The 16,988-nt window shown below is 37.9% G+C and overlaps 2 protein-coding genes across 36 annotated transcripts in view; both read right to left on the bottom strand.

The window, feature by feature from the left end:
* The window catches only part of LOC308193363 (uncharacterized protein), a 69,763-nt gene extending 63,455 nt beyond the window's left edge, over positions 1–6,308 (bottom strand). Inside the window, exon 1 of the mRNA XM_080587998.1 lies at positions 3,976–6,308. The gene's annotated coding sequence lies outside the window, so the exon portion shown is untranslated. The remainder of the gene's footprint in view (positions 1–3,975) is intronic.
* A 170-nt stretch (positions 6,309–6,478) lies between these two features.
* ROBO2 (roundabout guidance receptor 2) overlaps positions 6,479–16,988 on the bottom strand; it is a 931,286-nt gene continuing 920,776 nt past the window's right edge. For 29 of the 35 annotated variants that reach the window (XM_080591484.1, XM_080591503.1, XM_080591502.1 and 26 more), the window contains 2 exons: positions 14,266–14,466; positions 6,479–13,225 (listed from right to left, as the gene is read on the bottom strand). In XM_080591484.1, the coding sequence (XP_080447610.1) occupies positions 13,224–13,225; positions 14,266–14,466 (203 nt within the window). In that variant the 3' untranslated portion in view covers positions 6,479–13,223. The remainder of the gene's footprint in view (positions 13,226–14,265; positions 14,467–16,988) is intronic. The other 6 variants (XM_080591494.1, XM_080591514.1, XM_080591499.1 and 3 more) reach the window with 1 other exon arrangement.

Below are 16,988 nucleotides of genomic sequence, written 5' to 3'. Positions count from 1 at the left end.
GATTGCCATATGTATGCTCAGAGATTTGGCTATTCATGTATTAGAATGACATATTTAAAGCAGTGAATTTCACATTAGCAATGCAGTTGGATGAAGGAATGATCTTGGAAATTAGACAGTGGATAGACTGGTGTTGGAGGGTAGCATGAGAGTTGGAAATCCTACACAAAGCAGAGAAAAAGAGTATTAGGGAGGAGGCAGAATGGGAAAAGCAGAAAGACATAAATTAGAAAAAGAAGGAAAAACTGAGATAGAAGACAGGAAGATGGAATAAATGATCTGAGGAAAAGCTACAGTGAAAAGATGAAGGTTAGCAGCTAATAAAAACATTAAAATGTTGAAATAGCAGCATTTCATTGATGTTTTAATAAGAAATGTTATTGTGTACAAAGTTGATGCCATCTTTTCATGAAATAACTTATTTGGCCCATTGTACCCCCACTCCTCCAGTTATGCCAATCACTTGCTGGCAGGTTAAGATACTGAAATGTCTGCTTATACAGTTTGGTTTAGGCTCTATTGTACACATATAGCCATGTGCACAGAAAAGTGCTTTGATGACTGTTTATGAGATAAGGAATTTGCAGAAAGGAGTGAATACGACTGGGGAGGTGGAGCGGAGAGATAGAGGAAGAATCATGGAGCAAAAAGGAAACGTATTCAAGAGACATCAGTCTTGAAATTAGAAGCTCATTAATTCTCAGACTATTTTCAGAGTCTCTGTAGAGATTTACCATATGTGACAGCTACTCAGCCTTGGAGTCCGATTAGAAATGTTTTCCGACTACTAGTCTAAATTACCACTGGAAAGACTCATCATTTTCAATGAAGTTTGATGAACTAACTAGCCTTTAACAGCAATGTTTTGTGCACTAAACTGCAACTGGCCTGCTATTTTTCTCATAACACTGCTGACAGATGAGCCCCATTATCATCCTAGATCCACCTTGCTCAAGCTCATTTGGACAACAAAGATAGCAACTGAACTGAAAGAAAATTCTGGGAGAAGTAATTGAAGACAAATTTAAAATTTCAATAGAATTTCCTGGAAATTTGCCCACAAAGCATATTGTGTACATATCCACCTCCATCCTGAAATTCGAAAGCATATCCCAGGATGCCTGCTATTAATGTTGCAGCCCGACCCTAGCCAGCTTTCTCACAGAACTTCTGGAGGCTCTAGGCCAAGACCAATTTGTCAATGCCAGGTTGTATGATGATTTATGACTACAGCTGAATGAGGCTTCCTAACTAGTTGTTTTGAACTGAAACCATTCCAAATCGCTAGCTGGCAAGGTAGATGCAAGCTTAGAGATACTGAAGTTGTTTATTGAATTTCCAGATATAATCCACATCAATAACTTCTGCAGTTGAAGGGAAAAATTTGGAAGAGAAAATATTAAACTGTCCAAAGCTGCACCATACTTCAGTAAATATAACTCGTCACAGAGGGAGCTAGACTTGTCTAGGAGATGTGAGAAATCTTCTCAAAGTTTGAGATTTATTTGGTCATTTTTTTTTATGTCACACAAGGCAGGATCATCTGAACACACACAATATATGCCTGCAAAAACAGCAACAGCTCTCTTAACATGTACATAAATACAGGCAACCTCTAAATTATTCTGGTCCCACAGGGTGAACAGTTACGCTCTGATTTTCCTCACCAAGCAGCAAAGAAGCCATGTTCAATCCATAGAAGGGGATCAAGAAAAAAAAAAAAATAAATAAAATCATGCCTCCTGACCCCCCCCCCCCCCCCCAAAAAAAAAGAGGAAAATTGGAGGGCTATAAAAGTACAAGTAGTGAATCACAGAATCATGTAATTTGAAAAAGACCCTTAAGATCACCAAGTCCAACCATCAACCTAACACTACCAAGTCCACCACTAAAGCATGTCCCCGAGTGCTACATCCACACTTAAATACCTCCAGGGACAGCAGCTCCACTGCCTCCCTGGGCAGCCTGTTCCAATGCCTAACCACCCCTTCTGTGAAGAAATTCTTCCTGATAGCCAATCTAATCCTCCCCTGGCGCAATTTGAGGACATTTCCTCTCATCCTTGCATGAAGCTAATACTGAAATAAGGATGCATTACAAATATTAGAGGGCAGACTCAAGGAGTTGAGAAATTTAAGAGTAGCTGTGTAACGAATGGCATGAATAAGGAAGGTCCAAGTGGCTTGTATGAGCAGCATGGGATAGACATACACTAGCATCATTTCTTGTTTGGGACTAAGATCGTGCTTAATGTGTATGAAAGGATAAGGATCACATCCTGTCTGGTAGTGAATTAATGCCTCTATCAAAATGATTCTCTTAAGGAAACTAATTTGTTTTTCTGAATAAAAAATTTCTTTCAGCTGTGAAGATTGACAAAAGTTTTATAAAAAGAAAAACGAAATATATCCTCTTTTAGCATCATTTTCTGAAAGAACACTTCTCCCTACCCCATCCCCATTCCCAGTCCAACACAGCCATCCAGGAGTGCTTTATCAGCAGGGTTATGCAGATAATGGGCTGCACCTCAAGTATGATGAACCTGAGCCTATTGCATGGGGTGGGGGGACAAGGGGGAAGAAAGAAGAGGAACAGAGACAAACAAATATGTTATTAGTGCTTCCTCAATATCACCGGATCCACTAGCAGGTCAAAGTTGTAATAATTTCAATCCAGAATAATAAAATCAATGCCAAAGAATGATGAAACAAGAGCTACCATGTCTGTTTCAGGTGTTACGATACCATTATAGCACAATAGCCTTATTATTTATTGTATTTCTTCCTAGTATGTTCTGACCACCTGTGACAATTGTTTTTGAATCTGCACAGTCAAAACCTTAAATTAAATCTGACAAACACAGAAAGTATTTTGAGCTAACTTGTCCTCCCTTTGCAGTTGCTTATTATGTGAGTGACCTGTTCTTTTTGTGTCTTACATGAGTCACATCCCCATAGATTGTGTTTATTGAAAGCTGATTGTTACAAGTGTTGACATTCACCAGGTTTTATATACCAGGGAATTAAAATAAGAAGAATCTGACAAACAAAGACACTGTAAATAACATGAGAGACCCTTACTAAACCCATACACTGTATGAACGCAGAGGAAAATTAAGTTACTCTGCTTTCAGTGGCTCTTTGTGGTGCTCAGTTCCCATTGTATGAGTGTTATTAGAAGTGCAAGCACATAGCTGCAGATAAAATGTCAAAGTCATTCACATTATAACAAGGTTTCAGATGCTCCATAATAAAGACTTCATCAGAAAGTGAAAATTATTGGCTCCCCTGTTGATGACTTTTACAAAAATCTTAAAAGTAGATAGTTTGCCAGCTGGATTAATCTTCCTGTGCACAGTCATTTATGAAGCTATGAAATTTTACCATTGGCAACAATGCTATAGTTGAAAAAACTCCAAGAATATCAGTTTGATGACAAACAATGGTCTGCTAAATAGAGACATGCTGTCCTGACAGCTCTGCTTCAGCTATATGGTATGATATGTGCCAGCAAAAGCAAAGAAGACACTTTGTAGCATCATAAAACTGCTTCCAAAAATGAGCACCCTGCAGCTATTAGAAACTGCGTGAGAATCACCAAATGTCAGCCTCATGCTCAAAAACATTCAATTTAATAAATGGATTTAAGACAGTGAAGAACACAAGATGCTTCAAAACACCCTTAAGACTACCATGATAATATGGAGTGTTTCAGAAAGAAAAGCAACTGCTCACCATAAAAGAAAAAAAAGGGGGGGGGGGGGCGGGGGGTGATTTTGTCTCGTTTTTGTTCCCTGGGACCAATTAAGAACATTCTGTCATTATCATTGTTAGCACTAGGAACAGCATACGAACGATAATCAATTTACTGACACATCCTAATATTGATGGTCAGAGGCCTGCTCTGAGAACAACCTCACATTATTCTGGCAGTTAACATTGTTATTTTTTTATGAAATCTGAGACAGCTACTTACACTTATCCAAGTCCAAAGAAAAAATGAACAGTGGGCAAAAGGAATATTTCTATATATCCTCTGGTCCACAGTGTACTACAGAACTGTCTGGAAAAACAGAAGCACTATTTTTTGTCCTGAAAACTGCTGTTGAAATAGTGTAGGTTTTCTGATTCTTCCCCTCCATTTTCTTTCTTCTTCTTGCCCTCCACTCCCACAGCCGCTCCGTCTCTGAGCACGCCTGGGAAGGCAAGAGGCAGCAGGGATGTCAGCAGGTACAAAAGGACCCACACCAAACATCTCCCAGCTTACACCATACAGAAAACAAAGCAGAGGAAACCTCAAGCACTCCCCAAAGGACACTGAGTTTGCCTGGTTTCACTGACACTTTTTGTAACAGTACTGCTACTGCTAGAAAGGCACATATGATTTACTTGTCCCGCAAAGTCCAGGTATTGGTCCAAGTAGGAGTTTCTGATTACAGCAACTCATTGTCAAAGTGAAGTTTCATCACCCAGATGACTGTGCCAGAGATGCTATAAAATGTTTGAATTATACGATGAAATTAGTTAAAGTAGTTAAACAAGTACTCAAAGATTTGACCCTCAGCTAAAGTGCAAAGGTTGGTACTTACCGGAACTCAGAGATCTGGTGCTTTTACCACTAGTTTCTAACTAACCAATTGACAACAGCATCTATGAAAATTGTGGTTCCTAAATCCCTCAATGAAATTATAAGTGTACTATATCAGCAACCAAAAGCAGAAACTGCTGTTTGCTGTCTTTCATAGCCCTGTGCAAGACCCAAAAGAATATGGAAATATGGAAAGGGGGTTCTTTCAATAGTCTCAGCCAGCAATGAGTGCTTCTGAAAACACTTTTGGGATTTGAGTAACTTCCAAAGGATCCAAAGCCCATAAGGACAATGACAGAAGGAAACTGAAAGCCCTTTGTTTGGAAACAGGTTTTATATACACAAATATTAATTTACACAAAATCAGAATATGTTTGAATGTCCCAGGGCTGTAAGGTGCAACGAACAGAAAGCCAGTCTTTTGATGTGTAAGAATCTGTTACTACACTAAGGAGTTTATCCTGGATAATCTAATAAATTGTTTTGATTAAAGAAAAAGCTAAAGTTTTGCCATAAAATTCGCCAAACCCCAAATTTACTTGCAGGCTGTTGCTGTTTAGAGTTACTTATTAATTTAGAAGTGCAGAGGCACGTTCCTTTGCTGCTACCAATACGTGCACATTGACTCAAAGAACCACGTATGGCACAGCGCACAAGGATTGCTACGCACGGCCTTAGTCCCACAGCTGTGATCATGTGCCCTGAATTTCTCAGTCTCAGTATACAGGGTTGAAACACTAAAATCTAAACTCATCAGTGGCTCTCACTTACTTAGAAATGCTCTAGAGGCAACCAAAGCCAATTACCAATTTTAAACCTCATATTCCACATAGATCAAACATAAAAGAACTTGTAGAAATCTCCAAGTGTGATGCTTCTAAGACAACTTTCTGTGCAAAGAAAGACAGAAATAGAAAAGCCTCATTATATGCCTAACAACAAGGTAGAAAATATGTAGATGAAGCTCATGCCTGATGGTGAAAAAGAAAAGAAGGAAGAAGGGGGTGGGTAGGCTGCAGCTAGTTTTAAGCTTGTGTCACCAGTGTAAATGCAAAGTGTTTGTTTATCAGCATCTGTAATTCTGGGGATCTGGGGACTGGGGAAGAGAGGGAGAGAAAGATTTATTTTAAATACAAACTGGATCAAGTGGCTGTCATTTTAAGATGGGAAGGGACAAAGAAAGGCCTGCAGTAGCTCAGGAGAAAAAAGTGTTTCAGGCAATTGGTGATTAATTGTACTCTGCTATGCCACATCTCTTTCTATTAAACCTTAGATTTCCAAATCTGTTTCCTAATTGTTTTTGTGCTTCTCAGTCTTCCTTTTGTCTTGCATAGGAGTAAGCAATTTCTAGGCTATCAACATCTCATTAAGGGGCCTGGGAAGTGAAATGCCTTGTTTTGTTTTTAATTTTGTTTTCCAGGCTTTTTGGTACATTTTATGACATGGCATTTTTTGTTTGCTTGTTGCAGTCCATTTACTCTCTGGCATTCCTTTCCCCAGGTTATAGCTTTATTTGTTTATTTGCCTGTTGGCACTCAAGGTGTATGCAAATTATTGTTACATGCTTCACCATCACTACCTATTGCTCTTCATTTCTCCTAATGACACTCTCATCTGAATGCTAGCGCCTACTCAGGTTGTACATGTGTAGAAAACAACTTCAACTCATCTGTGAGCTCTTTTATTTATTTCTGTCACGTGTCTGTGTCCCTCTGCCCTCCCCCCTCCACCCCCCCCCCTTTTTTTTTTTTCCTATTATGGTTTGCATCAGAGTTGTTTTCATGAGGAAAGAAATAATACAGCTGCATGCTTTCAGCCTAGGGCAAAATCTTTCTACTGCTAGTGCAAGTAGCTAGTGCTTAGAGGAAAAAGGAAGGGCATTCACGCAAATAGCTAATCAAAGGGTTTTTAATGATACTCATTAAGAAAGAAATTCATTAACAAGCCAGCACAAGAACATTCCCTGAAGCGAGAGTGATGCTACTGGTCACATCAAAGTCCCCACCTGACTAACACCTTTATTGCTGTTAATAGTAAGGCCAAGTTAGCAGCAAAATCAGTCGCATTCGGGTCCTGATAAGGAAAAAAGTCAGCAAAGCATGGTCACTGAAAATGGATTAATAGCCTTTTACTAATAAGAAAGGGTTTTCACAGGGTTGTATAGTTGAGCACTCACCATTGATGCCTTTGAGTTTATACAATTTTATGTTCCCCACCCTTCATTCTCTCCCCATATTTATTTTGATACCTCTGGCTACGTCCACACTGGAGGCCACAGTAGTGGTGCACACACCCTCCCCATGTCCCAGTCCCATAGCACCACAAACCTCACATGGGTGCCACTGCCCCTTTCTGAGCAAAAGGCCGCAGAAGGACACTTCCTTGCATGTGCAGGTGCAGCAGGAGCTGGGCTGAACTACAGGCAGCTCATTCAGGGGGACAAGGCACCCTGTGGCATACACCTACTGCTCAGGAGATACCCAGCCCCTCAGCATCAGAGCCATTTCCAACTTGCAGTCATATTATTGCCTTTTTTTATGCTCAAACCATTACTTACCTATAAAAGAGACTCTGTATTTTTCTGCCAATTCATTCCTAGAGATCAGTATTAGTATCTTGGGATGCTCATTTGCTCTGTAAAAATTAGGTTTTTAAATAGACTGAACCAGAAATCTCACTTTTATTGCACTGCCCTGATACAGTAGAGCTCAGTTATTAGAACAAATTGGAGCAAGCCGCTTCCTGGTTGTTATACCCACATAATTACTACAGGCTGATACATGAAACTGCGCTTCACTCTCATGCTTAGAGGCGAGATCTCCATTTTGCAAGGACAGAGCAAGTTCTATTATGCATTTTACTGCCAAAGGAGGTCAATTAAGTTTAATTGGTTCTAATTAGCACTTGCTCAAGCTGTTATATTCTTTACCTGCATCCGAGTGGCTCTCCAAGTGCTGCACAATGGACTCCTGCTTTTGAACACAAACAAGAATTACTAATGGCATCCTTGAAGGCAAAAGATGCACTAATCAGCATAAATGGAGAACAAATACCAGCTCAAATAGTTGCAGGCCTTTTTAGAAAAAAAAATAAAATAAAAAACCACAACATTTAATCCCCATCTGGCTTTGATCAATTGAAGTGAATGCAACTGTGGACCTTGCTGTTGAAAGTTAAAACACAGAAAGTACACAAATGTAATTATTTGCTATGTCATAACCTATTTACAGCTGAAAGAGAAGTACTAGAGAATAGGAGGGAAGAGTTCAGCAGCTCATTAAAAAAAAAAAAGGCAATTTCAATGATAGCTAGGAAAAGAAAAACAAAACCAATACCAAAACCAAAACAAAAGCATACATGTACATCTCAAATGCTTTGGTTTTGGATTTTTGAGGATTGTTTTAAAAGTTTTGTGTTAAAGTGACAATTTTTTTTTTATTATTATTCTGCTGCATAGAGAAGAACAACAACATCACTGGCCTAACTGTCATCGTATGCAATTTTCAGTCCTCAGGCCATGTGGTGAGAAGCAGGCATCAAATTCAGGATGGTCTGTGACAGACTGAATGAGGAGTCTCAAGTCAAAAAAGAGACTGCAGTGCTGAGGCATGCTCAAGGAACCTATTTTCTGCTGGGGCCTTCCTGGATGCAGCTAAGCAGTTAAATAAAGGCAGGTTAGAGAGCAAGCTAGTCCTTACAACAGCACCAGAGCTCAGAGCTGGCTTGCCCCAGACGTCCAGTAACTGCCCACACTCACAGCATGTAGGAATGGCCAAGAGTCTCCTCTGGGTTCCACCAGATGTCTCTAAGCCATACCTATTATTTTGGGTGTGGGAGCAGTTGGCAGGGCAAGAAACAGAAACAGAATAAGGGAAACATGGTAGAAAGGGCAGAGCAGATGGTTGGGTACCACTGCTCTGCTGTGATCCCTGGCCTTCTCCGGCTAGCAGGGCACACATCCAGCCACTCAAGACATGCAGAGCCCTGTATGATCCCCAGCACCTCCACACCTCTTTTCTTGCAGCCCCCGTGCCGGGTGCCCTGGATCCATGGAGAGAGGCAGCACTGAGTGTACAGGCCTCAGCAGGACAGCACCAACACAAGGACCGGAGAGGGTGGTCCCAAAACATGAGACTTGCCTGACCATCAGTCCCAAGGTGAAAGCCTGCAGCGACTAACTTGCTGGAGACCTTCCCTGTCTTTACAGACTTCATCCTTGCTAAGGTACGAGCTGCCTTACAGGGTGCCTAGGGAAGGGGTCCACTGGTGCCTACTGGGCCTGCTGCCACAACTGCTTGGCAGCAGCAGACTGCTGGGGTGGGAGCAGCCAGGGACAGAGTCTCACACACCCTGGGTGTATTTCAGTTCCACTGACCTGGGTTGACCACGCATTTAAAACAAAGGACCAGATTTAGTGTCCCACAGACACTAAAGTTTGGTAATTTATTGTGGCATGGACACTTAAAGCAATGAAGCTCTTACATATCATCAGCAGTTCAGAGTTACATGGGAAACTAAGGTAGACCTGGCTGATTCTAAGTCAGCGTAACTCTTCCTCTTTGCTATATTTCCTGCTGCTTGAATGTACCTCCTAAATGAATTGTCCATTGCCCACATGGTTTTCGAAAATAATTTATTTTTAGCTAATGTGTTCCAGATAGATGGAAAAAAACCATAACGTTAAAAAAAATAAAAATGAAATTAAAAAAATCGTCCCCTCAGCAAACAAGTTCCCCTCAGTCTTCATAAAAGAAGGCCAACTTTCTCCTTCTGCTAGAATTCCCCAAGGCTGATAATCAAAAGAAAAATCATAAATTGTAGAAAATCCAAAGGAGTTGCCTCTATTTAAAAAGAAAAAAAAAAAAAGCAAAACAAACAAACAAACAAACAAAAACAGTTCCTGACAGAATCTCCCCCAACCTGAGTACCTTTCCTTTGTCAGTTGTGAGGACTCTTTAACAGCCTTAGTATACATCTTTTCTCCTGACTGCCAATGCATAAGCCAGTATATTGTTATTTTTAACAGTCATGTCTTCCTTTTACATTGGCTTATAGTTAAATTAATATACTTAAAACATTCCATGCTTTTTTTTTCTTTTTTTGTTCTTTTTTTATTTATTTTTTTCCCAAGGAATTTCAGGTGACAGCCAAAAGTTACTCAAAAGGTTAACTGACTTGGATAAGGACTTGAGAAATATTAAATAACAAAAAAAAGTCTGTTTGCATCACTGAAATGGTAGCAATACACCACTGAAGTGCATGTAACAATTTATTATTTGACTCTTCAGCCCTCCCACATTAAAAATTGAGCATATATTCAATGCAAGGATAGAGAAAAACTGACCTAGCACCTATCCACATTCTGTGGACACCCTGTACTGGGTTGGCAGTAGCTCCACCAGTACAAAACCCCAAGTCAAGGGATTCAGACCTGCTGAACACGTATTTTTACATGTGTACTACGTTATGGGCTTTAAACAAAGTAAGCTATGTGCTTGCAGTCCTTACTGTACCTTGACATTGCATGTCTGCAAATGGAGGATGTATCGCTAGAATAGCTGCATCAGTGCAATTCCATTGGTACAACTATTCCCAATGTAGAGAGGACCTTCATCAGAAATCCCTATGGCAGGTGATGCCATCAGGCTATTTATAAGACAACTATTAGCTTAGTTCAAAGAACAGCGTATAAAATGATCCTTGTTACCTGTAAGTGGACAGTGATGATTATAGCTCAGTCTATGTTATTATTGCCTGATTGTTCCCAGTTTGGATTTTCACATATTGAGTCCTTACTCAAGGTCTTTTAACATAGATTTGAAATGTGAATATGTTTTATTTTTTCCCCAGTAAATATACAATACACACTTCAACAGTACTATAAACCAACTTTTTATGCCAATTAAACTTTGCTGCACTAACAATACCAATGAAACACATTAAGAGGTCATACTTTTTCGTGAACCAACTGTAGCCAATAAAGTTTTGTATTTAAAAAAAAAAAAATAAAAAAACCCAAACAATTCTAAGTGCTGCCACAACATCCCTTTTCTTTAAACACATTATTCACAATAAATGTTTTCCATTTGTTTTTTAAAAAAAGAATACTTCTTTTAAAATAGTAAATTAAATGGCATTTTAAAAAATATGTACTGTGGTTCATTGGAAGTACACTGTATAGAAAAGAGAGAGAGAAAAAAAAGAAGAGACATCACCTGTAAGATAATGGAGACACTTTGCGATACACAACACCACCTCATGTAATATTGTAAGCAAATTATTAATGAACAAAAATGTACAGAAGCAGATGGACAAGTTAGTGAGTATCATGGTACTGCACAGCTTTAATACTGACACACATTTACTTTCCAGTGGAAGAGATAAAACACATATTTGAAAGTAATTGGGATGACTTTATCAACTTCTAATGATACTGAATTTTAAATAGAATATAGTAAGGTGTTCCACCAAAGCTCAGCACAAGCTTTCAAATTAACAGAAAAAATATTTTACTGGTTACTTAGTTAAACATTCTCCAGAGAATTTAATTTGAATTGTACCCTGAATAATCTTCTCTTCATATGATAATAACAAAGTAAAAAAATCATTCATATTTATAGACAATGCCTTCTTTATCTTGACTTAACAAGCAGGAAGATTTCATATACTTATTGGTCACATATGGAGATAAATACATTCTTTTTTCTCAACTTTTTTTTTTTTTTTGGTTTGTAACTTGCTAAATAATGATCTTGACCTTAAGGAAGTCAACTAGCATTTTTTTTTATATTTGATAGTGCTGAGTTATAGCTGATGGCTGTAGTGTTTTATCTTATCATGGAACAAGTTAATGAAATGAAAAGCAACACATATTTAGCATTTTAATTTACTTTTCTAAAATTCTGCCATTACTAAAAGTGTCCTTAATACTGGTGAGCTCCAAGGCAATATATAAAACAACATAGACTGGTTATACGAAAAGAGTATTCAAATGGAAACTAGTGTTCATGGTGTTCATGGTCAGATAACTAACAGAAATAAGCTGTAGGATGCAATATTTAAATTAAGCATCAAATGAGTGGGCTACCCACATACAATATTCTAAGAAAAGTTTGAAATTTTTCTCATTGAGATTTGAGAGGTACAGAAGATTTGGACAAAGTCATGAAAGTTAATGAAGAGACAGGATGCTGTCATTAATGTCCACTTACAGAGTTTGGTTTATTTGGAAAGTGTATAAACATGCGTTATTTCCTCATCAAAAAAAAAAAGAAAAGAAAAAAAAAAGGAAAAAAAAGGTCAAAGATTTTCTTTGCTAATATCCAACTTTTTGGATGTATTGAATCTCAAGTAATATCCTTAATGCAAGTTGAAAATAATTTGACTGTTATTTTCCTTCCAAACACTAAAATTTAGTGAATTCAGCTTCAGCTCTCACAGACTTCAGGTAAAAGAGCACAGAAGTTTGTCTAGACTGCATCAAAACAATTAATGTCATGAATTTCAGTGGTGCAGCTCTATCCTCTACTGTACTGTACATGTATTGGAAAGATGAAATAAGATACTCTGACATTTAATTTTTCTGGAAGCAGCCTGAATAATAAGCAGTCTTAATAATAAATTGCATCCTTAACTACTTACTAGGTATTCCTTGAGTTTATACAATTTGTTACTCCTGGGAAATTTCTGACTTGTATTTTAGGTTTCAGAAATTAATGATAATTCTTTCCAAACTGCAATATAAAACAGCTTTAGTGAAACACCTTAATTTCTTTTGTTTGTAGCAAGGTTTGTTTTTCTTCTCCTTTACTTAGTGGCATTGGATGGCTAAAAACGGATACTAAGGGTATCATTCTAGTGAAAGGGTCTAGGCCATCTTATGCTACTATTAATTTTCATATTCACTCTTTAAACAAACAGTTCCAACTTTTGACCCCTTCTTAAATAGGAAGAGCAACTATGTTGCCTGCTTTTAAAAGATTTAAATCAGTCTCTGATGTCTTCACTGACATCAGTTTTGCCTGTCACTTTCTCATTTCTACACCCCAATGGAAAACCACCTAACATACTCCTTTACATCCAGCATTATCCAAAGTAGCTTACAGTACGTAAACCTTCTTCACACATTCAGTCTCTTTTTTTTCTTCATGTCATGAGGAGTAGAGTTTTGTGCTTATCACCAAATAAAACTGCAGTGCAAACTTTAAACATAAAAGTTACACAATTAAAAGTTAATATATGGCACCACAGCCTATTAATTCACATATAGTACAACAGACCAATAAAAACAGACATGAATATGAACATAGCTAAAAAGAAGGTGAAATTGCATAGCAATGCAACAAAAGAAATTATATACAGAAGGAAATCCTTTTCATCCTGGAGGGTGATTTTTTTTTTTTCCTTTTTATATACTCCTGACAAGGAATAGTTTAAGGTGAATGGTGTATTAAAGAGAAGAACACAAGTAAAGTATCTGTGGGATATGTGTGGCTGTGTGTCTTTACATTGCATTTACAGTTCTTTTAATAGTACATAAATAAAGAAAATGTTCATTGCACTGTTTAGTGTCATCACTTCCATGAGTTCAGACCTGATGGTCCATCAGAGCAGCTTGCAATGTGTCTTCTCAACTACTCTATAGAGAGAAACAGAGAGAGAGAAAGAAGTTATAATAAGGAGAAAAAAAACCACAACAACAACAACAAAAACACAAACCAAAGCCGATGGCCATATTACTGCAGCACAAGATGAATATTCAATAGGTTGGGAGAAGGGAGTTAATTGCTTCTAAGATGAAAAGTGACGGATGCTAAAATTCAGCACTTACCAACACCATATCCGTATCTGAGATAGCACATATCAGGGTGTGTGGATCACCAACAGCTCTCTTACAAGCTACTGGGAGGTAACAGTAGGTAGGTACCGAGAGTGTGACTGCCGGAAATAGGAGGCAGACATGCCAACAACTACGTTGCTTTTACTAGTAAAAATACCAATATGCCTGAGCTACGTTAGATGTTGGCATACTTCTTCAAGCAAGAGACTCAAACCTTTCGGGCATTTAGTACCACCATTATGTGTGCAGCATTAATGTGGTTTTATCAAGGTTTAACAGGTACTGAGTAATAATAGAAAAAAGTCTGGGAAATAATTCCTCTGGCCAGGAAAACTCTGAGGAAGGAGCTGGGATATACACCTGAGAAACTGGGCAGCACAGCTGAAAAACAGGACCCATATCCAAGAGCAGAACACTGCTCAAGAAGCAACAAAAAGTTTAGGAAAAGGCATCACAACCTTGCCACTATGCCCAGGAAGTTCAGCACCATTTTTCATTCACTCCTCTGAGAAAAATCTCCAATAGCATTTTTTTACTTTGCAAAGAAACTTCTAAAATATTAGAATTTCTATGAAATTTTGACAGTGTTTCCAATTTCACCACTACTACACATTTAAAGATGTACTATGTAGATAACCTTGGCATTACTTAAACAGATTTGAACTGGTCCAAGTGAAGAGCAGATGAACTTCATTTGGTTGTTATCAAAGGAAAAAGACCTCAGAGGTCAAAAAGATCTTGATAAAATTTAATCTGATTATCACACTGAAATTCCTCCTCTCTTCACAATGTCTTTTTGTGTATTTGAGAGTTCAAACTATAGCTAGAGATAAACTTACATAATTCACCAGTAAACTGTCCTTGACTGTTTGATCCCACATAGCCTATATTGAGAAGGTCACTGGCATTGCATTGGTGACCTCCTCGCAAGACTTCACCTTTTCTAGGTCCAGTTGATCCTTTAGAAGAAGCTGTTCCTGAAGAGCTGTGTCCGCCAGGGGATGGGAAGTTGGGTTTACTATATGGTACCAGTGCCTCTTCTAGAAAAGCAAAACAAAACAAAATCAATACACTAGAAATAAACAAGCTATTCTGTTCTGGACATCATATTCATTCCCTGCTTTCATGTATCTATCTTTTGGCTTCCTTTATAGCATTGCAATTTCACCAAAGAAAATACACAACTCGTTGTATCCCACAGACAAAAAAAAAAAAAAAAGCATGAGTTTAATCTTTCTTTCTTGTAAATGCATAAGTTAGTTTGTATTAATTATAAAAAGCCTAGATTCATTATGAAGTAATAGATCATGAATCATAGATTGTTTAATAAAAATAGATGCACATACAATTTCCAAAACAATGCAGCTATAATTAGATTTTTGCTTCAAGCCTACATGAATATGCTTTTTCCTTTTCTTTAGTTTAAATTATGGTAACATTACATCAATCAATTTAGAAAAAGAGCTACAATATCAGCTAATTTAATTAGCTTCCAGCAGCTCAGTAATTTCTAATGATGCAAAGTACGCTGAAGATTTTTTTAACTAGCTGTGAATTACATTGGAAAATATTATATTATACATAACATTAGCAGTTGTAATATTTGGGGTGAGTAAACTTTCTTGCAGCTTGTTTCATATTCTGTTATGAGGAAAAGGCTCACTTTTGCTCACTTCACCTCTTAGGAAAGACCTGTAATAATGAACTGCTTGCAAGAGTAGCATTAATACTCAATAAAACACAGGACTGAATATCTTCACATAGCATCAAGTGAAACAAGACATCTCATCTGATTAGAGTTTCTGGGACATATTGTTGTAATAATCCTGACCTAAGAAGCAAAACAGCAGCACTGATTTGACACTGAAATAGGAGAACTATTTTCTTTGTTGCGTATGATCCACTTTTGCTGTCTTGGAAGCTGAAGAAAAAGACGTTGCTAAATAGTTTGATTCAAGATAGAATCTAAGTATATATCTTTAACCTTAAAGACAAAAATTGCTCTTTCTGAAATCAGTAAAATATCTCCTGCTTGAATCTTACTTTTTTTTTGAAGTAAATCTGGGCTAAAAGGTGTTTTGTTGTTCTTGTTTTAATATTGTATTTTCCATTGTTTTCACTCTTAAACAATCTGATGGAGAGAAACGTACTTTCTTTGACAGAGAGCAGAAAGAAAAGTAGGTGGGGATGGCTGGAAAGAAAGAGGAGATAAAAATGCTTTTATTCACAACCTCAAAGCCTTTGCCAAGGCTGCAGCACGGGCACACAATTAACTTAGGGAAATGCTAAATGAGAACATATTTGTGGAGGAAACACAGGACTTCTCTGTGTCAACCAACACAAGTGTGTAGGATACATGAATTCCCCATATGATCTCCTATTGAACAGAACCTTTTCGTAAGGTAAATCTGTTGCAGAAGAGGGCAGACAGCTGACTTCTTTCTCTGCCAAAGCATCTCCCTATGGCCCTGCCCAAGGGACCAGAATATTTGCACTGCAGGACATAAGGACATTACCAATGTTTTGTGCTATGACCACGTTGCCCTTGCTGAAATGTAAGGAATTGCTTAAAAGACACAGTAAAATGCCATTTAACAGCCAAAGCCTCCTAAATTATGCTACCTGTTCTTTATATATCAACTCCTAACAACAGAATCTGATGCAAACCTGCTTTCCAAAGGCTGGCTGAAATATGAAACAGCTTGCATTAAGGCAGCAATAAAGCAAGCAACATAAATCAGTTTAGCAGAAAGCTGGATACATTTTTAGAGGATGGAAGGAAAAGTCGCTAGCATTACAAAAGAGTCTGAAGATGACATATATGGTCAACTGATTTGTTTTTCTAGTTTGTGGACTCGGGATAAGGCCTCCTTTGGGTTCAATGAAATATCGAGAAAAAACGACCATGAATAAATATAAAGTACATTATCATTATAGAGCATATGGTGTGTTAAATTACCTGTTCTGTCCTCAGAAATAAATGTAATCCATAAAATAAGCAATTGTAACATAAAATTAGGGCTAAGTTTTCCGTAACGTTGTAGCACATGAAAGGTAGGTGTCTGAAGTCCTTAGAATAGGCTCACTTTCATTAGACAGCTCTCAAGACAGTGCCCCATGCCTCAGTCTTGCAAAGAATATGGGGAGGCTTTGTCAATGCCTTTCTCTTTGAAAGACTGAGCCTTTTCTGACGTTATAATTCTATCCTATGCAAAATCTGGGTATGCATGGGAAGTAAGACATTTCTATACCCGACAGAAAAAACAAGAGGCTTCTAATATTGTCAAAATTATTGTAACCTGATTTAGCACTACTTTCTGTAGAGGGGTAGCTGAGAATGTCATATTTGATGTGCTTCTACTGTTGTCCCACAATTAAGCCATTAGCAGGAACTCAGCTATCTTGTCTATTCTGAATGCAATCAGTGGACACCTAGCTCCCAACATCAGATATTCTTCTTCTATTCACCTTCAAAACAAAGGGTTTGCTTTCAAAGTTTCACCCAAAGCCTGGTAATGTCTGAATGAAGCTCCCTAAACTGCAAGACACTTATTTTATGGAA

This window comes from Anser brachyrhynchus, assembly GCF_964034855.1.
Source record: "Anser brachyrhynchus genome assembly, chromosome: 1".
Taxonomy (NCBI): domain Eukaryota; kingdom Metazoa; phylum Chordata; class Aves; order Anseriformes; family Anatidae; genus Anser; species Anser brachyrhynchus.
Note: the sequence above shows the minus strand (reverse complement) of the source record. Positions and strands in the feature narration are given on the sequence as shown.